This window comes from Siphateles boraxobius, unplaced genomic scaffold (assembly GCF_051911475.1).
Source record: "Siphateles boraxobius isolate OS27281-9 unplaced genomic scaffold, OSU_SipBor_1 26, whole genome shotgun sequence".
In the NCBI taxonomy this organism is placed as follows: domain Eukaryota; kingdom Metazoa; phylum Chordata; class Actinopteri; order Cypriniformes; family Leuciscidae; genus Siphateles; species Siphateles boraxobius.
This window is the reverse complement of record NW_027508876.1, coordinates 26,378,278-26,404,747: the sequence shown is the minus strand read 5'-3', so window position 1 is coordinate 26,404,747 and position 26,470 is coordinate 26,378,278. Positions and strand designations below refer to the sequence as shown.

The 26,470-nt window shown below is 37.1% G+C and overlaps 2 protein-coding genes across 3 annotated transcripts; both read right to left on the bottom strand.

Moving 5' to 3' along the window:
- Nucleotides 1-219: 219 nt before the first annotated feature.
- On the bottom strand, nucleotides 220-10,654 carry asb10 (ankyrin repeat and SOCS box containing 10). Of its 2 annotated transcripts, none has more exons than XM_077245220.1 (5): nucleotides 10,192-10,654; nucleotides 6,626-6,893; nucleotides 5,234-5,738; nucleotides 1,699-1,812; nucleotides 220-1,513 (listed from the first exon to the last, which is right to left on the bottom strand). In XM_077245220.1, exons 1-5 carry the CDS (start codon nucleotides 10,517-10,519, stop codon nucleotides 1,328-1,330), a joined length of 1,401 nt encoding a protein of 466 aa, XP_077101335.1. In that variant the 5' UTR covers nucleotides 10,520-10,654; the 3' UTR covers nucleotides 220-1,327. The 2 variants fall into 2 exon arrangements, with proteins under 2 accessions (XP_077101335.1, XP_077101336.1); XM_077245221.1 differs by lacking the exon at nucleotides 10,192-10,654 and adding an exon at nucleotides 9,593-10,037.
- Nucleotides 10,655-16,173: 5,519 nt separating this feature from the next.
- Nucleotides 16,174-17,684, bottom strand: h2bk1 (H2B.K variant histone 1). The gene is made up of 2 exons (XM_077245227.1): nucleotides 17,398-17,684; nucleotides 16,174-16,520 (listed from the first exon to the last, which is right to left on the bottom strand). The coding sequence occupies exons 1-2, from the start codon at nucleotides 17,512-17,514 to the stop codon at nucleotides 16,284-16,286; spliced, it is 354 nt and encodes a 117-aa protein (XP_077101342.1). The 5' UTR covers nucleotides 17,515-17,684; the 3' UTR covers nucleotides 16,174-16,283.
- Nucleotides 17,685-26,470: the final 8,786 nt, after the last annotated feature.

Sequence of the window (26,470 nt, the reverse complement as noted above, 5' to 3'; positions counted from 1 at the left end):
AATAATATAACCTTTCTCTCCTAAAAATAAACATTTTAAATGTCAATCAATTTTTGCTAATTAAAAATGCTGGGTTGTTTAAACCCATGTTTGGGTCAAATATGGACAAACCCAATCGTTGGTTTACATTTTTTTAAGTAAAATTTTAACCCAATGGTTGCATTTTTAGCATTAATAAGAAATAAAATAAGAAAAACAGCTAAAAATGAATTACATAAATAGAATGAACATTTTTAAAGTTTATTTTACAAGAAAATTAAACATTAAAGCATACAGAATGGTTTTAAATATTTTCCAAAAACTGTCAATTTCGCATGAATTCCTATCAGTGCTTTAAGAACTTTGAAGAGTTCAGATTCCATTAGAGCTCCATGGCGCCCCACTGTGGAAGCTAATGCAATGGTGAAAGAGCTGCACTGAATATAGAAACTTCATATACTGACCTTCTGCATACGCCTCCTGTTTTGTTCTTCATGAAACTCTTTCATCTTTTTTTCCTTTCTTTTAATGCTTTCAAATATATATCAGTAATTCCAAAACATATTTTAAAGTCACCATTAAACCAAATAGACAATTCTTGTTTTTCCTATATATGTTCCGATATATGGAACATGATTATTTTATTTTATTTTTAAATGCATGTGCCCTCGTAATCTTTAATCAAAATAACTTCTCCTCCCTCTTGCCGTGACGTCTCTTCTCTTCTCTGATGATGTGTTCACTGGCGAAAGGGCGGTGCAACCTGTCACTCACATGAGATCCACCAATAGCAAATCACAACCATCCAATCATTTCCCGATGGACAAAATCCAGAAGACACTTCACTCGGATATATACGTCACAATGGTCACGTGATTTGACCAAGTAAGACGTTCCAGGATTAACATATTTTGTTGATCCTGGAACAACATTCCTGTCTGTAAATTTAATCCTAATCCTATCCCTACCCCTAAAACTAACCCTACCCACCAGTTAACCCTAAAACCAGAGGGAAATATAACACTGATGTAGAAGCACCTAACCCTGGTTGTAAGCCTAAACTTGATATAAACTGTAAACGTATCCTTCAAATCTGATTGGTGGATTGAAATGTTGTTCCAGGATCAACAAAAATGTTGATCCAGTGTTGCACATGGTGAAATCACATTCATTATGTCTCAGTAGGGCAGAAAAGACGATTGTAACTTCCATTCCATGCCGACTTTAAACAAAAAACTTGGTAAAGACAGGACAATTTTCAATCCTTCAGAATCACAAAGAATTAAACAAAACTCAATGACTTGATGGATGCTTGTGCGTGCTTGTGCGTTCTTAGGTTTGTGGTCTCTCAGTGCATATAGTCTTTGAATGCCAGCATTATATAATTTTTTAGAAAGGTTGGCAGACCCAGTTTAGGGAGCACCCAGTGCAAGCGACCTTCCAGAAACACTCGGAGTCTGTGGCGGGCCAGGTGCTGGAGACATCGAGGAGTTTGGCTCAGTGCAAACAGGGATTCGTAGAATTCCCGGTGTTTCTGTGCCAAAACAAGATACTGAATTCATATGATCTGATATTGTAAGAAGATTATTTTGAGATTAGTGAAACCCATTGAATTACTGCTTTTTTAAATAAATCATGCTTTTTAACATTCAGTTAAACATTCAATACATTATATTTAAGAAAACATTGAAAAAAGTCAAAAGTTTGACATCACCTGACCTGAAACACTTCAGGAGGAACAGCTTCTACCCAGGCGTCAGTGATTTTGAGCCGGTCATAGGCGTTGAAGAGCACTTCTATTGTTCGTGGAGATGTGCAGCAATATTTCAACACCTGTGTCAGAGAATACAGCAACAAAAAGAACACAGGAAAATAAAACTCAGATATATTGTCTTTAGCTGTTTTTTATTTGAATATATTTTGTCACAATATATATTTTGTCACATGATCCTTCAGAAATCATTCTAATATATTCTAATCATTTCTTATAATGATCAATGTTGAAATCTTTTATAACATTATGAATGTCTTTACTGTCCCTTTTGACCATTTTAATATATTTTTGCTAATTAAAAATATCATAAATGTTCAAAAGTAAATTAAACTAACAAATAAAGTCTTGTTTATCTCTGAAAATAAATTCAAATTTAATGTCCTTTAGAAACCAAAAGAATAGTTCACAAAGAATCAAATGGCCATATCTTAATAAGAATAAAACCTTTCCGGGTAAAAAAAAAAAAAATCATCTGAAATCGCTTAATTCCCTATATAGTAGGCGAAAAACAGTAAGTGACAAAAGAAGTATGTCCGAGTTCACAGTACTCATAAAACATTTGGCAAAATTGCCCGGATGTCCAGCCTGATCTCACGGCAATTGAATTTTACGAGGTGGCTAATTTGAACAAATTCATACGACCTAACTCGTACGAATTAGTACGATTTTTGCTAAATCGTACATATTTTACGAGTTGCCCAATTCGTATGAATTTGTACGAATGACTGACCCCGCCCCTAAACCTAACCATCAGGTGGGTTTAGACAAATCGTACAAATTCGTACGAGTGAGGTCGTACGAATTCATACGAATTAGCCACTTTTTAATCACTTGTACAAATTCGTCCGAATTGGTCGTGAGATAGCGTTGGGATTAGAGATGCGCGGGTGGCGGGCGGTTTCTAGTCTCGCGGCTGTCATCAGCAGCGCCTTGTATCAGCGGATGGCGGGCGGGAAAATTGGTCAAAAACGTTGGTGCGGATGGATGGCGGACGGATGATGAGTTTTGTGATGCGGTTGCGGATGAAATAATAGCCCATCCGCGCATCTCTAGTTGGGATGTCCTACTACTTCCGGCAAGATTCTGAAGTGTGCATATGATAAACCCTTTACTATCCCATGAGCACATGGGAGAGGATTTATGAATGGAGGTGAAGCGGCGGCGTTTTTTCCGGCATTTTTTTTCCCAAACCACTTCAGCGGAAATCCCGCCCTGCAGCCGATTTCATTGGTTTAGGTTACAGTGACGGGTAGGTTTAGGGATCAGTGTTTGGTGTAGGCAATCAGTACAGTGATTGACATGACCAATGAAAACTTTTAAATCGGCTGCAGGGCGGGATTTCCACTGAAGTGGTTTGGGGAAAAAAATCACGCGAAGCGGCGCAACTGACGCTGGCAGGTCAAATGATAATGACGAATGTAGTACATCCAGATTTAGTGGTTGTGAAGTAATTACTTATTCAAAAACAAGTACCTACTCAAGAGAGTATGCGATTTCAGATGCAGCCAGTCACAGATCAGCAGGTTTTTGTCAGTTTCCACCTGGTGCAACAGCCCCACCTGTGTTGTGGAGGTCAAAGGTGGAAAGTTGTAGTTTTGGGGGAACATGGCATGGAATAATTAACTACTTGGGCTGATGAACAGATTGGGCCCCCCTCTGGGGGATTGTGGGGAATTTCTGCAATTACTGCTAATTAATCTCCTATTAACATTTGCCTCGTTAAGACTCAGGCAATTTATTTGGCACAAGTGGGACTCATTGGATGCGTGATGTCAAGTGTTTTTAACTGTGCGCTTTTGAAAGACAGAAATAAATCCATCTGAAAGTGATTATTTCTGTATTTGTGACAACTAAAGTCATCATATGCTGCTTGCGGTGAATGAGGGTTTTGAGTTAATTCATTTCTATATATATATTAGTTGAATAGGATAAATACTGTATATCCTGTGTGCTAAAGAAAACTGTAATTTACAGACTGCAGATGGATGTCTTCTTGAGACGTGGGTTCGTTCTGTACAAGTGGCAAAAAAGGTTAGTTCCCAATATTACTCTGCATAGTTATAAAATGAATAGAATGTAAAAATGAAAATTCTGTCATTTATTCACCCTCATGCCTTTCCATGACTTTCTTTTGTGGTTTCTTTCACAACATTATAAATGGCTTTACTGTCACTTTTGACAAATTCAATGCGTCCTATAAAAATATCCTAAAAGTGAGAAATATCAGTAGTGCATACCACTAATCAAAAAAAACTTAAGGAATACTTTAATTTAATCATAATTTGGAACCAATCCTAAATCAGAATAAGAATGAAAAAATAATCTAATAAATAAACAAAAATTCTAAAAACTGAAAAATAAGCATTTCAGCATATCCAGCATGAATTGGTACAATCAGATAGCTCTTAAAGTGCCCCTATTATGCCGTTGTAAAGGTTCCTAATTTTATTTTGGATGTCTCCTACAATAGTTTTACATGCATCCAAGGTTAAAAAAACACTTTGATTTTCTCATAATATACATTGTATATCACCTCATTTCTCAAAGATTCTGAAAACGGTTTGTTCGAATATTCTGACTGAATCTAAACCCGCCCCCTAAACCCTCACTATTCCCTACGTTAGTCAACTAATACAGTTCACTTGAAGGAATGAATGAAAATGAGTGAGCGAATTCGAACAGCCGTTAAGCGTACATCAGTTGTACACTTGTTATTGCAGTGCAATGTGAGATTGAATGAGTACACTCAATAATGTCGACTATGGTTTCGGAGACCACTACTAATGGCTGTCCCCTCAAATAATGCCCTAATTTGAGGGTATAGGGGGTGATTTTGCATTTAGCCAATGTATAAACCCCTCCTTTCCCCAACCCTACTCTGCTCTGATTGGTTAGGTGGCTCAGTCTGTTGTGATTGGTCTATCGCTTACAGTGCCTGCTGGAAACATAACGCATATTACCATTTCTGAATTTCAGCTCCTGATCTCCTCAGCACTTGATACACAGTGATACCAACAGTAATGATGACGTCAGTTTTTCTGTATCAATTCTAGCATGAATCTTTGTCCTTTTGAACTGCAGCAAAGTGAATTTGCTTTCGCAGAGCTGAAAACAGCGTTTTTTCGACATGTCGAAAACACAAACCAAACTCTTCCAGTCTCAGCTACAACTACAGTGTTTGAGGGTCAAAGTAGACGTTGTTCGAGGGCAGACATTGACCATACATTGTTACATAGGTATGTAACAGGAAGTGAGACTGGAATTGTTGACGACTCGTTTCAGCAGTTCAGAATATTCTTTTATTCTTCCTTCAGACGTTTTACACTTTTATCACACACTGCATGAAAGTTGATATTCGAAAAAGCATAATAGGGGCACTTTAAAGGGTTCCAATCTTATTAGATTGGTTCCAAATTAGGATAGAAATTAGCATTCCTTGACTAGGGATATAGGAATATCAAGTCCGTGTCCAGTGCTGACCTTGGGCAGAGCTCCAGGCCACACTCTGATGGAGCCGTAATTGAGGAGTGCCTGAACGATCCTCTCGGGCTCATGGTCCGTCTTGTAGGCCACCACCTTCAGGATGTTATGCATTGGAGCTTCGCCACCGTAATCCATTTCGTTGACCAAGGCTTTGTTCTTAAGCAGTAGATCCACCACTTCAGGGTTGACGTTCTTACACGCCATGTGCAGTGGAGTCTGCTTGTCCGCATCACTGACCTGTACGTCCGCCCCGGCAGAGACCAGCAGTTGGCAAACACGACTGTAGCGCTCCAGAGACGAGCGATCCTGAGGCTGGGAGCACGCGGCATTCAGAGGTGTGTTTCCTTCGTCGTTTTGGAGGTTTAGCGCAGCTCCGTGTCGTAAGTAGAGCTCCACGTGATCTGGAAGGCCATGGCGGGCCGCCAGATGAAGGGCCGTGTCGTTCTCCTCCAAGCTTTGACTGTTGATCAAAGCGCCGAACGCAAGTAGATGTTTGGCACACCTGGAAAAACATACACAAATATTACAAAGTCTGCATTGTCTACAAGTACACTACCGGACAAAAGTTTGAGGTCAGTAAGATTTTTAATGGTTTCGAAAGAAGTCACTTATGAGAAGGGCTCATCGCCCTTGTTTGATTAAAAAATACAGTAAAAACCATGATATTGTGAAATATTATTTCAATTTAAAATAGCGGTTTTCTATCGTCATATATTTAAAAATGTAATTTATTCCTGTCATGCAAAGCTGAATTTTCAGCATCATTACTGTAGTCTTCAGTGTCACATGCATGATCCTTCAGATATTATTCAATTATGCTGATTTGCTGCTCAAAAAACATTTATTATTATTAATGTTGTGCTGCTTAATTCTTTTGTGGAAACTGTGATACACAACCATTCAATAGTTAATACTTTTATCCAGCAAGGGCACATTAAATTGATTAAAAAAAAATACAGTAACAGCATTTATAATGTTACAAAAGATTTCTATTTCAAATAAATACTGTTCTTTTGAACTTTCTATTCATCAACAAATCCTAAAAATGTATACGTTTCCAAATAAGTATCGATACATATATTAATACAAATAAGAACCATAATTAATAATTGAGCACCAATAATAATTGTGCCGCAATATTAGAATCAGCATATTAGAATGATTTCTGAAAGACCATGTGACACTGAAGACTGGAGTAATGATGCTGAAAATTCAGCTTTGATGTCAGGAATAAATGACATTTGAAAATATATTCAAATAGAAATAATAATATTTCCAAACTTTTGAGCGGTGGTATACCTTCATTTCAAGTGTCAATCTGACAGTCATTTGAAATGGTGAAGTTCACCACAGGATTTCCTGTAATCACAGCACTGAACAAGCACTTACTCAAGGGAATCGAGTTCAGTGCACACGTGCAGGGGCATCTGCCCATCTTCATTGGCTGCGTTGGCATTGGCTCTGTACTGCAGCAGCAGCTTGGCACACTCGGGCTGGCACTCCTCACAGGCCTCATGCAGGGCAGTGGTGCCCCCAGGTGCCAGGTCCACTCGAGCGCCCCTCACAAGGAGATGCCGCAGACATTCGGTGAAACCCCGGCCAGCGGTGATGTGCAGTGGCGTGGTCAGCTCTTGTTCATACGTCAATGACCACAGTCCTGAACAAAAGAGCACGGTTATGAGATTATCTGAAGATTACCATATTCAGTATTGCAGTTCAATTCAATTTTAGATCTGGAAATCAAGAACACGACTGGAGAGTTTGAAGATTTTTGCTCAGTTTGTGTGGATGCCAACCAAAGTGACACCAAGCTTCTGTTCACCAAGGCTGCATTGATTTTATCAGAAATACAGTAAAAACGGTAATATTGTGAAATATTATTACTATTTATACATTTTCTATCTGAATATATTATAAAATGTCATTTATTCCTGTGATGCAAAGCTAAATTTTCAGCATGATTACTCCAGTCTTCAGTCACATGATCTTTCAAAAATCATTCTAATACGGTGATTTACTGCTCAATTATTAATAATGTTTCTTATTATCATCAATGTTGAAAACAGTTTTTGCTGCTTAATATTTATGCTTCATATTTTTGTGGAAACCATGATACATTTGTATCCCAAGGACTCTTTGATATAGAGAAAGCTCAAATAACAGAATTTATTTGAAACAGAAATCTTCTTTAACATTATAAATATCATTACTGTAACTTTTGACCATTTTAATGTATCCTTGCTGAATAAAAGTATTCATATCTTTTAAAAAAATCTTACTGAACCAAACTTTTAAATGGTATATAGTATACTTTCGGTACATGTTTAATCTTAACAATAATTCTATAAATATCCAAAGCAAATTCCTTTGCATTTTTTTTATTTAGGTGTTTGATGACATTCCAGATGCATTGTAACTGTAACATCACACACAATGCTGTTCTAATTTACTGTTAACAGAATGCTAAATGAGTCAAACACCAACATCCAACATAATGCCTCTGACACTTACAGTGTGTTCTTATAGATTAATAAGTTAGCAGATGCCATGATGCACATGAGCAGGCAATCTTGTTCAGTTTCATTACTTGCAAAATGACAATGCGGACAGTCAGTTTATAATGTAACACACCAAGAAAAGTTTGTCTCCCATGCAATACTCATTTTTTGTGATCAGTATTTTATCAAGTTTCAAGGGAGCACGCATAAACACAAACTCATAAAAGACCCTGAAGCAACCTCTAAGACACAGTCGGGGTGGTGCAATAAGAAGAGAGCAATCTATGTGTAACCGGAACACATAGGGGAACAAATAACGGTGACAGCAGGCGAGTCTGACGTGGAAATACTGGAAATGAAGATACGCTTTAGAGTGGCAAAGTTTAAGCGCTAGTGTATGTGCACAGGAATGTATACACTGCTGTGATACTTAGGTAGACACAATGCATGACAAAATGATCTTTGAGAACGGAAATGAATTATTATTAAATTAGTTAATAAATTATTTTATCCACACTTCTATCACAGCATTTTATGCTATATTCTGTGCTAGTAATTTATTATGGGTAGTCAGGGTTGTAGATTTCATAATTATTTATAAGATTATTTTATCATTCTGTACAAATAAATGTGTTTTAACTGTCTCAAGTTTGAAACATTCCAAAAATAATATTCAACGTTGTTTCCCTCAGAAGCTGAAACAGTTTCACAATGCATAAAAGTTTCTGCGATGATACGAAGCTCACAGCCTAAATATTGAATGATACCTGTGGCTAAACAACCGTTGCGTGACACTCTAGTACATCACCTTTGAAACAATTTTGAATGCTAACCCAAACTCAGGAGTTGAACATTTTCAACTCTCTGAGCGGGATTCAAACCGGGGTATCCGGCGTGGGAGGCGGGCGCGCTAACAAGGATGCCAAAGACCTCAGTCTAGCGTCAGTCGCTAGCGTGCCTCTTGAGGCCAGGGGAGTGAGGTTTACACGCTCAGCTCTTATTGGCCTACGTCTGCACTAAAACGCATTCAAAATTACAAGTGTGAAGTTACTCTTAAAGCCCAATTTATACTTCTGCGTCGAACTCACGCCGTAGCTACGTCGTAGGCTGTGCGTAGCGCGCGCACCCTTCGGCGTACCCTGACGTGCACCTCTCCAAAAATGTAACAACAATGCGTCAATTCTACGCGGACGCAAGCGCTGTGATTGGTCTGCTAGAAATCCCTCCCTCGGGTTTCACATGCTCCCTCTGCATGTGTAATTGCGCGTCAACGCGGACAACGACGCAGAAGTATAAATGAAAACCAACGCATAGTGTATAGCGTAGAGGCTCCGGCGTAGGTCCGACACAGAAGTATAAATCAGCCTTAACCCAGGGTTAAAAATGGCCTCAACCTGGGGTTAAAAATGACATTTAAATCAGCTTTATAGGCTACACATAGTGTGAAAGGCCTAGATGTATGCCATTAAATTCACTGAGAAACTGGACTTGAACAATTTACTTCAATACCATTTTACTTGCTATCACTAACAAAAAAACAGTTAAAATTTACTTAGTTTTTACACTCAGATTTTTCATTTACAATTGAGTAAAATCTACCTAACAAAGTGCACACTGATTTTACTCAGTTTTTCTAAGGCAAATGTTTAAAATGAATGTATTTTAAACATACAATTTATAGTTTGTCACTGCTTGTGACACAATAATATTCAGTTGTGGTAAAATGTTCAACAATTGTTGTTTTAAGTAAACTAAACAAGCAGCAAGAATTATTTTTCCCGCATTGCATAGAAATATCATATGGTATATCATAAACACCAAATATAATTTCACATCCTTGTGTGTCCTTGTAACATACTTAGCCCTCTGTAGTTGAACCTGAAGTTCTTCCACTCCTCTATGTTGCTGGTGTCATATATGGCATCGATGAGATAAGCATATTCTGGGTCATCAATGATACTAATAATGATGATGTCATCTCCGACCAGAAGCGCATTCCAGAACTGGAGGATACATCCTGACGCTTGAGCCGTTGCAATCACATTGCTGCGATATTTCTTTTGTTTGCGAAATTTAATCTTTGGCCCCATGTGTGAGATAAAGCAAGGAGCAACTACGAATACAGCTTCTTCTTAAAGGTTGTGTTGATTGTCTGAAGTGCTTTTCAGACTGGGCACAAAGTTATAGATGTTTGCCCTGAATATGTTATGGTTATGTCAGGTCTGCTGTCTGTTTTTAGAGAGAGGCTATTTTAAGGACACTTGGCATGACCTTTAGAACGGTCCAGAAACCCGAGGCTGTCTGGCCAACCTGAGAAGTAATCAGTTCAAGTAATCGTGACAATCGAAACAGATGGGGGCAACCGAAATACTCTAAGCTCTAGGAGACAAATGCAAAGTTCAGCTTGACAACAACTTGCGCAAAGTTGAGCTCGGTTGCACAACAGATTGTTCTTACCTCTCACTTTTCCACTTGGGACATAGCGCATGGCTCCTCCCTGTGGCTGGATGAGCAGGTCTGAAGGAAAGCCTTTGGAGAAAAGCTCTTTCACGGCCTCTACATTTCCAGTGTACAGGGCATTTTGAACAACAAGGTCTCGGCACACGATCGGAGGGTTTCCCACGGTCTGCCTGGAAGACGTCCCTCTGTCCCGGGCTTCTTTCCTTAGCAGATACCCACTGAGAACCGGGGCAGCCAGTCTCATCTGGTGCCGCTCCTGCTCTAAAGAGTGCAGAGAGCTTGGATTATACATGGGAGTCCTTCGAGACATGTCTACAATCTGCATACAGCTTCTTTTGGTCTAGACACTAAAAGGCCTGGGATCTTTCAAACGGCCCTCTGCTCGGAGGGCTTGTTTTGACATCTGAGTTGGAACTTGGCCACATGTGCATCGAGACTATTTTTACAGTGTCACATGGGTGAGACATAACTTAACAGATTATGTTCGCTATATAGAAGGCAATGACTCATTGTTTATATCAAAACAGCCGTTAACCAGCAGGTCAGCTCTGCTTTGTTAGTATTTTCAGATCAATCAGAATCAGAATCAATATATACACTCTTGGGTGTTTCATATAGTCATAATTGTATTATATATTCATAAATTATGAAGCCAGTGACATTAAAAACATTTGAATTTTGAATTTCTATCTATCTATCCATCTATCTATCTATCTATCTATCTATCTATCTATCTATCTATCTATCTATCTATCTATCTATCTATCTATCTATCTATCTATCTATCTATCTATCTATCTATCTATCTATCTATCTATCTATCTATCTATCTATCTATCTATCTATCTATCTGTCTGTCTGTCTCATGCCTTTATACCTTCAAACTTTAAAGCTATTTTTTTAAATGTTTCTCAAGACTTGATTCTCAAACAAGGCTTTCCTTCTTTTCCTGTTAAAGATTTTTTATTTGTATGAGTTAAATGATTTTTTTAATTGCAATTCATTCATTTCCTTACATTCAATTTCAAATTGCAATTCTGCTTCCTGCTTGCTACCTCCGTTCAAAATTCAGGGATTGGATTGCAATTTAAAAGGTATTCTCAATTTAATCTATTTATCTTTCCATGTTTTCTCAATATAAAAATGCATCTTAATGCAAAATAATTATGAAATCCACCATCTCTTTTTTCCCCCGAAAAAAATTCCACATTCCGGTTTGCTCTAAAGACACTGCCTCGCGATGTCTTATCCATATGTTAATGACCCTGCCAATAGGAATATAAATGACATTTATTCCATTTTGCCATGCAGTAATAGCTGTCACGTTGACTGAAGGCATCAAAAAGTTGGGACTTTGCGAACACACATTACAGGCGAGGCAGAGAATGGGAAGATTGTTTTGCTGCTGGAGTACATCCTTTTAAATGATACACATAATGAGTTTATAATATGCATCTGGGCTACCTCCTCACTACTTTGATGTCTTCCAAATGGCCCGGGTATCATCAGCAAAACATGTAGGCACTTTCCCGCCCCATTGCCTCCCAAATGTATTTTAAATATCATTCCTTGTAACGCAATTATTTAAAACGTTGAACTAAACACTTACTAATGGGGAAAAAAGACAGTGACTTCCATGAATTCATTTCTCAAATGGTGGACATTCAATTTTTGTGGAGGCAGGGACTTTCTCAAGCAAGAAAAAGAAAGAAGTGCATTGAATCAGCACTCCCTCGACTCGTTCGTCTTACTCCCTGCGGACAACACACACACACGCATATACATATGCACGTACACAGACACACACTCGTTTGTCTTGCTCCCTGTGGATAGAAGATGTCTATCATTTTGTCCTGCCGTGAGCTTAACAGTGAGACCATCTGTAGGGTTAGGCTGGTCCGGTCAGGCTAACACTCGCTGTTGAGGACCGTCACTGGACTTCCAGAACAGGCTAATGATCGTAACCTTCATCAGTGCAATTACACAATTAGTTCCTGCTGATTATCTTCCACTTAAGACTGCTGCGCCTCATGTTAAAATCATAAGAATACACTGCTGAAACATCTAGGCCTACTCGGCGTGCAACACTAGACGGTACTAATGAATTTACTAATTAAAGGAACAAAGAGAAGACCAAGAATTAGAAATGCGAGCTAATTGGTTGAGACTAATTGATAACAATCATTATTTTTCGAGGAATAACCAACATGATTATGAGCTGTTTGAATGCTGTCTAAATGGTGCTGCTGCAAATGAATTTAGCTTTCAGCCGGATGGTTTGAAGAACATCATGGAGAGTTTGTGCAGTAAACTGAACATCTTATGGACTGAAGTATAAAATGCAATATTAGTTAGTCCTTCACACTCTCAATGACCATAAACTGTTTCCAAGAGGCCAATCTGGTGGTGACTACTAATAGCATTAAACACCGCTTAGGGATGGCAAGAGTCATGACACAAAGACATACTGTTCAAAAGTTTAGGATTAGTAATATTTTGCTCACCAAGATACAGTAAAAACAGTAATATTGTAAAATATTTTTACAACTTAAAATAACTGTTTTCCAATAAAGAGTTAGAAAACAGTTTCTATTTTAATATATTTAAAAATGTAATTTATTTCTGATGCAAGCTGAATTTTCAGCATCATTACTCCAGTCTTCAGTGTGACATGATCCTTTCAGAAATCATTCTAATATGCTGTTTTTTCTGCTCAAGAAACATTTCTTATTATTTGATCTATGTTCAAAGCTGTTATTTTCGTGGAACCGCTTTTTTTCAAGATTCATATTCTATATGGAATAAAAATCTTTTGTAACACTATATCTTCACTATTGCTTTAGATCAATGTAATGCATCCTTGCTGAATAACAGTAATCATTTCTTTAAAAAACAAAATAAAAAAAAAGTGACTGGGTAAGATGCCCTGATGAGCAAATATTGGTCATGCCTAGTCATTATTCTGAATTGTTCCAAATAGAACCTGCAACAGAAGGTGTTGTATAGTTTTGTTGTACACTTTTGAGTTGATTCAACAATACACTACCAACTTTAATGTAGCGTCTTCCATTGGTATCCTCCAGATTGGGCTCTGTTCAGTTCTGAAACATTAACTTTGGGGGATTAATTGAATTTCTGAGACTGAGATTCATCAATATGCCTCAGTAGAGAATATTATATAAAAATAATTTATGCTGCAAGTTGGCCAAAATCTTGAGTCAACGTTGGCACCGACATCAAACGTTAGCTGGCGTTATGAGACGTAATTCTTCACGAGAGTGGCGCTTATAGCCGCATTGTCCCGTTGCTCAAAAAAAGCTCACAATTCGGTTTTATAGCCGGTTGGCCCTAACGTTTTGAGTAGATTATTGAAATTTAGTAATGAGGTGAAATTTGTAATGAGGTTAGGGCGACGCGGTTGCATTTTCTTTCTGCAAAATTGCTTTCTCTCGTTCTTTTTCGAGCGCCCCGAACCCACAATGCATGGTGTATGTTGCTCTGTTGATTGTGTACGACCGGGCACCCTCTTCATTATGGCAATTGAGAGGTTCATATTTCAACCTAATAGCTCTCGATAACTTTAACAATTGATCACAACCTCATTTTATTGCGAGCCGAGTTAATACACGCTTCCCTGCCAAGTAGAACATTTTCTAATGATGTACTTGTGCACCAAAACAATGCGGGGCCCAGCGCCTGCATTAGTTACTAATGTCCCCATCCGTAATGTGCTTATACCACCCAAAAGAGAGAGAGAGAGAGTGCAAAAATGAAATGAGCGCATGGGGATCTATGAGGGAACCGCAAGATCAAGGGGAACATGGTGATGATGACGATAACGCTTAAGACGTTGTCATTAATGACACCATCACCCTCGCTGCTGTAATATGTCCATAGACATGCCATCATTAGCATATATAAGATCATCAGTAAGGCTTATCGTAGGAGCCAGAGAGGGAGGGCTGGGAATACAGAACACCAGTATTCCTCAGATTTCCCTGATTAATGAAGGGTAAAACATGATTTGCTTTCACCAAAGCTTCCTCCTGTGAAATACTTCATTGGTCAGCTACTAGACTGTAAAATGGACAAATTATTGTATCAGTATGAGCTTTTTAAATACAAAAATAAAATTGTAGGCCTATTTAATGCTTCTCATTCTGGTTTCTCAAATGCATGAGTCTGTCACAATGCATGTGACCCGTAGCTTTGTCTCTCAGTCTCACCATATATATAATTTCATGTCCATAAATACGCTTCACGGGGAGTCATGTTGGAAAATCCAATAGTTCAAATTGAACATTTGTCAGCATTTATGTAAAAGTTATTACTTACTATTTGCTAGCGGTATGTGTGATTAGTTTTGTAGCAGCAGTTGGGCATATTTCCCATACATTTAGTAAGAAAACAGTGCAGTTTAACACTTACAAATAATTAAAATATCAACCAAAAATGCTATATATATCATATATTTGCTACATAAAAATATAATAGGAATGGTTTCTTTTGTTTGAAATACAGAGAAAGTCAAATGGCTTTGTGGTCTAATTGTGCTTAGGCTGTTTATTCATTAAATGCAACTTTAAAAAAAAAAAAAATTCCCATGCAAAATTAATCCAGTGTGGAAAACAAACTCATGCACATGGCAAATGAAAGTGTTGCTCCTATCAATTTCAGTCTGGGACTATTTGACTCATAAAAAAGCCAAAATGATATTCTGTGAGTTGCTCAGGTCTCAATAGTGTTGAAATGACTCCATCTAGTGGCGAAAATACAACACTACAGTGTGGAAGATCTCTGCGCATAACAGAAAGATGCACTTTATTGATTCCTGAGGGTAAATTGAGATATTCATGTCCTGATTTGTTATATATTACACACTCCAAACTGTATGCAATCACTATGGCTAAGCTATAAAACCTTTAAGAAGTTAAGAACAAAATTGCAGATTGAATGAGAAACTTCGACTTTCCTTGGCCACTAAGTAACATTTTAGCCCAATTATACCCTCAAAACATATCTGAGATGAAGAATCTTAAAGGGATAGTTCACCCAAAAATAAAAAATTCTGTCATTTACTCACCCTCATGTCGTTCCAAACTTGCAAGACTTTCGTTCATCTTGGAAACACAAATGAAGCGCTTTATGAAATCTGAGCGCTTTCTGTCCCTCCATTGACAGCTACGCAACTACCACTTTGACTCTTCAAAAAGTTCATAAAGCAGTCGTAAAACTAATCCATATGAATTGAGGTTTAATCCAAATTTTCTGAAGAAACACAATCTCTTTATGATTTAATTTAGGCTTTTAATTCCCTTTTAAAAATTGATCAGCGGAAATAAACAGCTCAACCGAACCTCATTGGTTCTTGCTGAAACTCAAATGTGCTGCACAACACATGAGAACGAACCTCATTGGTTATCGCATAAATAATGCTTGTGCTTCCGTTTACCACAATTGATGTGTGAGTTGATGAACGTTTATATGTGAATGAATTAAAGCCTAAATTTATTCTGTTCATCATATAAAGCGATCGAGTCTCTTCAGAAAATTTGGGCTAAACTGCTCAATTCATATGGATTAGTTTTACAATCTCTTTATGAACTTTTTGAAGAGTCAAAGTGGTAGTTGTGTAGCTGTCAATGGAGGGACAGAAATCTCTCAGATTTCATCAGAAAGATCTACATTTGTGTTCACATGAGGGTGAGTGAGTAATGACAATTTAAATTTTTGGGTGAAATTACCCTTTAATAAAACTAAATTTTATATACAGAATATTCAGTAATACTATGGTAACAGCATGGACATTTATAAACTAATATTTAATCAGCTAAAATCAGTTGTTCCCATGTAGTATATATACATGCGCATAATCATTAGATACCATTCTGTCTCTCAGTGCGGTGTTCTTCTGCACTCGCAAATAAACCTGAGCAAAGAGATTGCTTTCTAAACCAGAATAACGAATACCAGTTCCACCCAATTTTCTGTGTGCATTTATTAATATTGAATAGTGATTGCAAACATGACCTTTACATTTTTTTTTATTAGTTGAAAAGACTCGCACCCCTTGGGCAGCTCTCAGGTGATCACTTGGAGCTGGTGTATTTGGTGACGGCCTTGGTTCCCTCTGACACGGCGTGTTTGGCGAGTTCCCCGGGTAGCAGGAGCCGGACTGCGGTCTGCACCTCTCTGCTCGTGATGGTGGAACGCTTGTTATAGTGCGCGAGCCGGGACGCCTCTGTAGCGATGCGCTCGAACACGTCATTAACAAACGAGTTCATGATGCTCATGGCCCTGCTGGAGATACCAGTGTCCGGATGAACCTATGGTGGAATGCGCACACACACACACACACACTTCTGTGATTAAAATAATACATTTTAACATCTATTAATGAGGGTAAACAATTCTTCCGCCTGGTAATATAGCTAATTGGCCTAATAACTGTGGGCCGCTTACAGGTTCCAAGCAACGATTAAAATTTCAAAGAAGCAGTTCAGTTCAAAAACTATTTTTTTCCCCTTTCTTTCTTTTTTTTTTACATCATGGCGTAATCACATGGTGGGGTGTTTATGTCTTTTGGTTATATTTTAGTAGTAGTAGGCTACTGTCAAATCGACACACACACACACACACACACACACACACACACACACACACACACACACAGATATATATTAGATGTGATTGATCGAGTTGACAGCCGTATTTATTAGACAAAGTGTTTATTGGGGTGTTATTATGTGTCCCAGTCATAATTCTATGGACTATTTGGATCATTTAGAACCTGGATAAAAGTTACATTATAAAAAATAGGCCTACTTACATTTATTGGATGAAAAGGTTCTTATGATATACCAATTTTTTTTTAATAAAACCAATTTAGTATTCTTGTGGTTATTTATTGACTAGATTGAAAGACTAATCAAGTTGTAAACATTGGTTTACGAATCGGACAGATCTAAAACAAACGGTTCTTTGTTCAGTGAGTCAAAAAGACGCATGACTCGAGAACCTCTCGGAGCGATTCAACCGATACATCGAAAAGATTCGACTCATAACAATGATTCATTCATTCACGAATCCATCGCGATTGCACGTGGCGTAAAACGCAGGTCATCAATCAATCATTTACAGTAGGAATCATCCGTTTGATAAGTATTCTTCGATAATCTCTATTATTTATGAAAACTCACCCACCTGCTTCAAAACTTTGTAGATATACACTGCATAAGTTTCCCTCCTCTTTGCTCTCCGTTTAGTTGGTTTTTTGTCCCCTGGTACTTTTCCTTTTTTTTTTGCTCCTTCATTAGTCATACTGGATTTTTCCTTTTATTAATAACACTAGGCAATATTTGTTGCTTTCAGCTACGTGTTTGCCGCTTCGGCAGGTCTTCATCAGGCCTTCATTAGCCATTTATGACGTACGGATGTGTACACTAATTGGAAAGCGTCTGCTCTCAATCTCACGTGGCGAGCGGAAGTCAGATCACCACTCAGCCTTCAGGATATCCAGTAAGCGTTCAAGTCGTTTTATTTTGCTACCTCCTGTGTCACATTTTAGTTGGTAAACAGATAAATTAAAGGGGTAGTTAAGCCAAAAATTACAATTTTTATCATTTACTCACCCTTATATTGTTTCAAACCTGTATGAGTTTCTTTCTTCTTCTCCATATTACTATGGAAGTCAATGCCGGGGTCCGTCAACTGTCTGGTTACCGACATTCTTCAAAATATCTTCTTTTGTGTTCAGCAGAAGAAAGACACTTATACAAGTTTGGAAAAACATGAGGGTGAGTAAATGATGACAGAATTTAATTCTTGGGTGAATTATGAACTAAACCATAACAAATACGCAGATAACATTTAACTTTCTTTTCCTTGTTTGTAAAATGAAAGCGATCATACTGCCATAGGAGGAATATTGCACAATGAATGAGCTTGACTTTTTATCTTCCATGATGAACGACCCAGAATTTTTTTTTAACTAATTAAATGACAAAGTTAAGACACTGTTACAAAACTGCATTAAAAATGTATGTTTTAATCTCCAAGATGATAACTTGTAACTTATATTGATGAATTAAACATTCAACCTAGTGACGTCATGTTTCAAAATGAGGTATGTTGTTACATTTTACAGTGTTTTGCATATTATTTAAAAAAGTAGTCTCAGAATAGTATGCAGTTTGACATCCAGTTTTCTGTTGCATTGCAGGTAGCTTTCAACTGAGAGTTTTGGCACATTTTATTTCATTCCGTTGTATGATTTGATTTTTAATTTTCGCTTTAATTAAAATGGCAGTCTGAACTTCATTTGACATTTATATTTATTGCTGCTTTCTGTAGATTCAGCCATAGTTGCACCAAATATCACTTTTGAAATCCATAAAACATCTGGCCAGAGAAGAGACAAGGTTCAGGTGGTGAAAGGATGCAAATTGCTCGTCACGCCTACAGTTAATTAGCTTCCAGCATAATATGCCAATTATGTTAAAGAGCTGCACCTGCAAGATACTCATTACAGCACAGCAAATAAGGAGAGAGGCTAATATCTGTGCTACTTTTACAATTTTGAACTTCAGGAGAGCCTACTTTACTGGCCTAACTAGTAAATGGAGTACTGTTGTAGTGTGTATTATATGCGATGCTGTCAATCAAGTGGCATTGTTAAAATATTATCCCCCGGTTTTACAGACAAGGCTTAAGCCTTGACATATCTTAGCCTGTCAGTGCTATTGACAGCTCAAACATGCATTTTAACCTGGGACTAAACTTAAAGGGTTAGTTCACCCAAAAATGAAAATTAAGTCATTAATTACTCACCCCCATGCTGTACCAACCCCGTAAGACCTTCGTTCATCTTCGGAACACAAATGAAGATATTTTTGATTAAATCTGAGAGGTGGATCACTGCTACATAGGCTGCCAGAGGGAATGAAACTTGACGGCCCAGAAAGTCATTAAAGAAAATGTTTAAATATTCCATGTGCCTACAGTGGCTCAACTATAAGTTTATCAAGCGACGAGAATACTTTTTTCCCGAAAAAAAAAACATAATAACGACTTTATTCGACTATTCCTTTTCTTCCTTGTGGGCCTGAGACGAGAGTTCAAGAGATTTCCACGACGCATGCGCGAGAACTGAGAAGAGAACGTTCTTCTTCTAATACTTCTTGTTCAGTTCTCGCGCATGCGTCGTGGAAATCTCTTGAACTCTCGTCTCAGGCCCACAAGGAATGAAAAGGAATAGTCGAATAAAGTCGTTATTATGTTTTTTTTTTCGGGAAAAAAGTAGTCTCGTCGCTTGATAAACTTATAGTTGAGCCACTGTAGGCACATGGATTATTTAAACATGTTCTTTAATGACTTTCTGGGCCGTCAAGTTTCATTCCCTCTGGCAGCCTATGTAGCAGTGATCCACCTCTCAGATTTAATCAAAAATATCTTCATTTGTGTTCCGAAGATGAACGAAGGTCTTATGGGGTTGGTACAGCATGGGGGTGAGTAATTAATGACTTAATTTTCATTTTTGGGTGAACTAACCCTTTAAACCTTTTCTGTGAAACCAAAGGTTAGAGTCTGTAACCTTATAGGTCGACAGATATGGATTTTTCAGAGCAGGGTGTCTGCGTGGTCATAATTATGATGTAATTCGGATAATCTAATAAAAATTTAGATGCATAAATATATGCCGAAATTAGTCTCTGTACTCTCACATCAATCCTTTTCTGCACTATTTACTATTATTTTAATTGAATATTTATTAAAGGGATAGTTCACTCAAAAATTAACATTAGCCCATGATTTGCTCAACCTCGAGTCATCCTAGGTGTATATGACATTCTTCTTTCAGACGAAAACAGTCAGAGTTATATTAAAAATGTCCTGTCTCCTCCAAGCTTTATAATGGCAGTTTCTGTTTTGAAGTCCATAAAAGTGCATCTTTTAGGGATGCATGATATATCGACCACAAATCGATATCGGTCAATAAATGGTAATTTTTGATGTTATCGATCCGATAAGAAAATTAGGCCGATATATCAAATCGGATAGAAAATAGATTATTTATTTCAGTTGAGAGAGGAGTGCTATTTGGCTTGATGGTTTTAAATGTTTGGAATCACTTCGAAAAGGAAGATGCAGTTTAGTGCAACATGTGCAGCACAAATCTGTCCTATAGGCTTCATAATATTTTATAATGAGAACACGACTGTAAACGAGTGTTGTGAATTCTTGTTCGCCAGTGTTGGGGTGGAAAGAGCGTGTCTGGAGTTAAGCCTTCATGACAAGCACAGACACGTTCGCTTGAGCATTCGCAGCATTTTGTGCCATTGTAAGTTGTAATATGTTTTGTGTATATACAGTGCTGGCCAGAATTAATGGCCCCCTTGGTAAAGATCAAACTTGGTTTGGTATGATCAAAGATGGCTGTAAAAATAAATCGGCATTGTTTATCCTTTTGATATTTTATTTAAAAAAAATGCAAAAATATAACCTTTTATTGAAGTAAAATAATTAAAAGTGGGGGGGAAATCATGTTATGAAATAAATGCTTTTCTCCAAAACCCATTGGGAACAATTATTTGCCCCCTTTTATTAAATACTTTTTGCAACCTCCCTTTTCCAAGATAATAGCTCGGAGTCTTCTCCTACAAGAGCACCTGACAAGAGATCAGAGACCATTCCTCCAGATCCTTCAGATTCCCAGATCCATGTTGCCGCTTCTTTTCTTCAGTTCAGCCCTCTCATTTTCTGTAGGGTTCAGTTCTGGGATGGCTATTGCAGATGCTTGGTTTTGTGCTCAGTGACTCATTTCTGTTTTGATTTTGATGTTTGTTTTTGGATCACTGTCCTGTTGGATGATCCAAACATGGCTTGTTATATGATTACTAGCACAGGCCAGGTTTTGATGAAGATTTTTTTTTAGCTGTTGGTATTTGATAGAATCCATGATGCCATGTATCTGAACAAGATGTCCAGGACCTCTTTTTATCCCAAAATTTGTTATGCAATTTTTGGTAACACTTTACAATAAGGTCTTAATTGTTAATGCGTTAACTAGCATGAACTAACAGAGAGCAATACCCTTTTTAATGTTAATTAATAAAATATTTGTGTTCATCTTACTTCAACTTCACAGTATTTTATATGTTTGATTTATGTTGATGTATTTGGGACATGGCTTTTAATGGTGAGCCTTTTGTTTTTGTATTCAGGGTATCAAAGTAAACCAAAGTTTGAATTTAGATTTATCGGCCAATATATCGTTTATCGGCTTTCAAATGTATAGAGTTAACGGTATCGGGCAAGATTTTCAAATCGGTGCATCTCTAGCATCTATCCGTCATAAAAGTGCTCCACACGGCTCCAGGAGGTTAATAAAGGCCTTCTGAAGCGATGTGTTTGTGTAAGAAAAAAACACGACTTTAATGATGGATAGATGCACTTTTATGGACTTCAAAACAGAAACAGCCATTCACTGCCATTATAAAGCTTGTAAGAGCCAGGACATTTTTTAATATAACTCCGATTGTATTCGTCTATACACCTAGGATGGCTTGAGGGTGAGTAAATCATGGGTTTATTAATGCATTTTTGGGTGAACTATCCCTTTAAAGCAGAAATTGTTTATTCGTTGATTATTTATTTTGGTAGGTCTTGGAACTGACACAAGGTAGTTTTGCTGTCTGAGACCAATTTTAGGAAGTCTCAAAGATTTTTCGTTGTAGATCAGAATTGCAGTTTTGGATCTTTTAATGCGACATGCTCACTGATCGGTAATACATTTCCCTTGCGATGAATTTTAGAAGTTCTCACAGTGTTAGAAATGTTGCTGCTCCTAAGCCGTCTAACGGTTGATGACATTTGTGTGGGAGATGTTCAGATACAATTGTTCAGAAACAACAGGTTCCTTGTAGGTATGCAGATTAAAGTCAGCATGAAAACAAAATTTCTTGACAATTCATGTTGTTATGGAAATTGAAATTGCAGTATTAATTATAAATTATTGATCCGTGCACATCATTTTTTTGTGTAAAAATTCTTGTGCCATTTTATTCTTCAACCAAAATAATCATCCCCTCCATCTTGCAATGGCATTTATTTTCTTTGACGTGTTTACTGGCATGAGGGAAGGACAACCTGTCAATCAACCATCCATTGATCTATTAAATTCCTCATGGACAAAATCAAGTCCCACAATACAAGTCAAGGATACATTTTTTTTTTCTCAATCAAGATGTTTAACTTGGATATTGTCACAATAGGGAAGAAAAGACTATTGCAACCTCCGTTTCTTGCCGACTATAAAGGGGAAGTTCATTGTTTATTTGCATATACTACCGTCATAGTAACAATGAAAATCTGCAAACTTATCCTATTATGTTTTTTTGGGATATTACCTTTCATGAATTAATATAGCTGTTTGTGAATGTACAGGGTCTGCAAAGTTACAAAGATCAAAGTTCACGATAAATGGAGTTATTGTCTCCTAAAAGAACCAATTCTGAACAAGTCGTCAGTAATTAGGGCCTGAGCACCGATGGTGTGAGGACCCTATTGGAATTGCTCTGTTTATTATTCTAGTTCTTACTTCCGGTGTGTGTAAGAAATTTGCATAATGCCAGCCTATGGTCTTCATTGGCTGCCTGTGAACTGTCTACTTTGCCCCTCAATCACTGTAGTTGTACAGTAGCTGGGACTAGAAGATTTTGGTTTGTGTTTTCAACACGTCGAGAAGAAGCTGTTTTCTGCTCTTTTGAAGGCAAATCCACTTTGCTGCACTTCCAAAGGATGAGGACTCACGCTTGAATTGAAGCTGTAAAACCGACGCTATCATTACTGTTCATATCACGGTGTATAAAGTGCTGAGGAAGATTCACAGCTGAAATTTCAGAAATGTTAATGGGCGTTTAGTTTCCCACAAACGCTGTGAGCAGTCGACCAATCACAACAAACTGAGCCATCTGACCGATCAGAGCAGAGTAGGCTCTCTGAAATGCGGCGTTTAGAGAGACTGAATCCTTTATTGAACCTTTTCAGACACTGAGAAAACCGTTGATGATGCAACTATATTATGAGAAGAAATAAATAGAAAAAAAATATATTTTTTTTAAACCTTGGAAGCATGTAAACATATTGTAGATGACATCCAAAATAAAATTATAATGGGGTACTTTAAATATCTTGTTCAGTATTCTCTTCATGTTCATGATCATTGATCAGGTTTTGTTGCCTGTGTAGCACTACATCAGCAGGAGATGTGGCACACACTTAATAAACCATCGATACAAATCACAGAACTGTGCAATGACTTTTAGTCCTGTTGTCTGTGATTATGACCCACTTTACCCAAAGATGGTGCATCTGGGATGTTCCCCAAAGGTGTTGTCTCTCAGGAGAGACCATGTAAAGAAAGATCCGGTTCTGCTGGCACTGACTGATAGAACGTAAACAGGCATTTATTATCTTGTATTTTATACCTTCATCCCTGAGTGATAAGCATGAGTGTTGTGTATATGATTACAAAGTGACTCATGTTTGGACTGCCATTCGCTGTAAAAGGTCATCCTGTGCAGTCAGCAAACAGTTTGATAAAATTGCGGTGTGAATTGCTTGAATTAATTCAGGGCTTCATAAGCAAATAAGAAAATCATATACATCTGCCTGGCTGAGTAAAGAACTGTATTTAGAATATTAATATTTCTAAATTGCATATCTATTTATGTTTACATTTCTTTGTAGGTGTGCATGTCTCAGTTTAGTACATCTAGGTGCATTATTTGCACAATTCATTTTAATAGTAATATTTACCTGGTATGTAAAAATCCAATTTATATGCCTGCCTGGTCTGTCTGTTTTTTAAGGTTCAAACATAAAGATTTGCTTTTCAGCTTGTGATCAGCAATTTGTGTGTTGCAGGGTATTCCTCCTTGTGTTCAATTTCACGTTTTTGTTACTGGACGAGACCTTTTGATATTTTCAATTTCACAGTCCCTCCGATCTGACAAGTTCATTGTACGGCAAGACTGATGTGCCGCCTCAGGTTTAAGGCTTCTCTCCACTTCCAAGAAAGGTGGTTTATCTTTTCTTTTCTCCTCACCTTTATCTATTTACAGCAGACATTTTTTTTACCTGAGCCTCAAACTTTGCAAGAAAAAACCATTACCAAACATACAGTATGTGATTACTTGATAGAAGGCCTCGTCATCAGTATTTGTGTTAAAGCATTCTGTTTGTTTATCTGTGTGTTTTGTCCAGACCTTCTTTAGTCATTTTTTCAATTTCTTTGAAGAATGCATTTCCTGGGAGCAGTGTTATTTTAGTATTATTTATATACTATTAAAGTATTTAATAATATTTAATGTGTGTGTGTGTGTGTATATATATATATATATACACATACATATATAGGCTATATATATATATTATATATATTTTGACATTTTTAATAGTTAAAAAAAATCTAATTACCTTCATTTATTTTTATTTCATTTTTAGTTTTAGTATTTTTAGAACTTCAACTTAATCAGTTAGTTGGCATGGCAGCATTTTTATTTTAAATTTTAAGTTTTTCACCTAATATTTACATTTTATTTAAATTAACAAAAGCTATTGTAATAGTTGTTTTTCTGATTAGACTGAAATTTATAAAATTTGCCATACAATTTTAGTTTTTCAGTTTTGAAGAATCTTTATTTTGAAGAATCTTTATTTGGCTTCATGTAGTTTCCTCGCTGAGATTCAAACTCATGACATCGATTTATTAACACCATGCCAAGCTCTAGCTTGAATGCAATGTAATTCGCTTTGGATAAAAGCGTCAATTGGCATAATGTAGCTAATGCCTTTTCTTATAGCATGCCAGTCCATAATGACTAGGGGAAGAAAAAATCCCATAAAGCAGCCCATATAAGTTGTGTGCTATACATTGTGGAGACTTTTTTTAAAATCATTCTTTTGGGTTCTACATGCCACATGATACATTACTATAGCCATGATCAGTTTTACATTGATTCAACAAACTTTGAGGTATATTTTAATAGACAGTGATGGTTTGATTCATATGAAAAAAAAGTGAATGACTGGAGGCCAGATTTCGTTTTTCGATTTGTTATCAAAGATAAACTATAAAAGCGCCATGAAATCAAAACTGACTGTTTTTATTTGTCATGGTATATTGCAGTATTTTTTAATTCCGGTGCCCTCATAACCTTTAATCAAAATAACTTCCCCTCCCTCTTGCGACAAGATCTCTTCTCTTCTCTAATGTGTAAAACCTGTCACTCACATTAGATCTGCCAATAGCAAACCACAACCACCAAAGTCCCGTCCTACATTTTTTTTTTTCTTCGAAGAAGAAGAAGCTTTTTCACTCTGTCACAATTGGGAAGAAAAAATTATCGCAATTTTTAAAAAGACTATCGCAACTTTTATGAATTTAATTTAGTTTATTTCTATTCTTGTATTTTGCTACATTATAGCCTGTTTTTCGCCATAGCTGTGGTAGCTCGTATGGCATTACTGCAAATTCTAATAAAAACACTGACCCAAGATCTTGAATGAATTTATTATGAATGAAGAAATATTATTGGAATATGTTTTGCAAGATAATACTTCAGTCATTCAACTTCAAAACTTCCCATTTAATTCAATGTTACTTGCCATTTCTCTGTAATTATTGGTGACATTTTCTAGCATTTTTTGAGTGAACATTGTTTCAATTGTATTCAATTCAAGTAAATCCTACACAAAATGTTTTCAGTGTAACTGAAGTGTTTAAACCTCATCATACTGCTGTGTTCTACTGTTAGATTGGCCGCAGATGTGGAATGATTTATTTCCTGGGTCAAGCAGTGTGGCCAGTGTCATTATGCTCACCGTCACTTCTCAGTAAGCAGTCTCAAGAGGCTGCTGCAAAACTGCAAAGCTTCATGATCCTTTAGTGTTTACAGCATATCTCAGCACGTATGAGAAGCGGCCCTGATGCTCTTCTGCCTGTAACACATTTCAGTGGTTTAAAATCTATCTCAGTTTTAAGATGCTTGCACTTTCATATTAGCTGCAGCATCCGTCTTAAGTCATCGTTCACGAGAGTGGATGTCTTACTCCTGCTTTTGAGCTGACTTCAGCGATATTCTCGGCTGAATGGGATTTTGAATGTGTTCCAACTGCCCATTAAACAATTATCTTTTTATCTTAACTGTCATTTTTTCTTTTCCAAACCCACATTCCTCCATTGAACACAAAAGATGATATTAAACAGCATGTT

What these genes read in the sequence shown, in the direction of transcription:
- asb10 (XM_077245220.1), bottom strand. Translation starts at nt 10,519, where the DNA reads ATGCAGATTGTAGACATGTCTCGAAGGACTCCCATGTATAATCCAAGC. An exon ending in ACTGAACTCGATTCCCTTGA is followed by an intron (nt 5,739 to 6,625) that starts GTAAGTGCTTGT and finishes ATGTTTTTCCAG; the next exon opens with GTGTGCCAAACATCTACTTG. An exon ending in TTCCTCCTGAAGTGTTTCAG is followed by an intron (nt 1,514 to 1,698) that starts GTCAGGTGATGT and finishes GTTTTGGCACAG; the next exon opens with AAACACCGGGAATTCTACGA.
- h2bk1 (XM_077245227.1), bottom strand. Translation starts at nt 17,514, where the DNA reads ATGACTAATGAAGGAGCAAAAAAAAAAGGAAAAGTACCAGGGGACAAA. An exon ending in TCTACAAAGTTTTGAAGCAG is followed by an intron (nt 16,521 to 17,397) that starts GTGGGTGAGTTT and finishes ATTCCACCATAG; the next exon opens with GTTCATCCGGACACTGGTAT.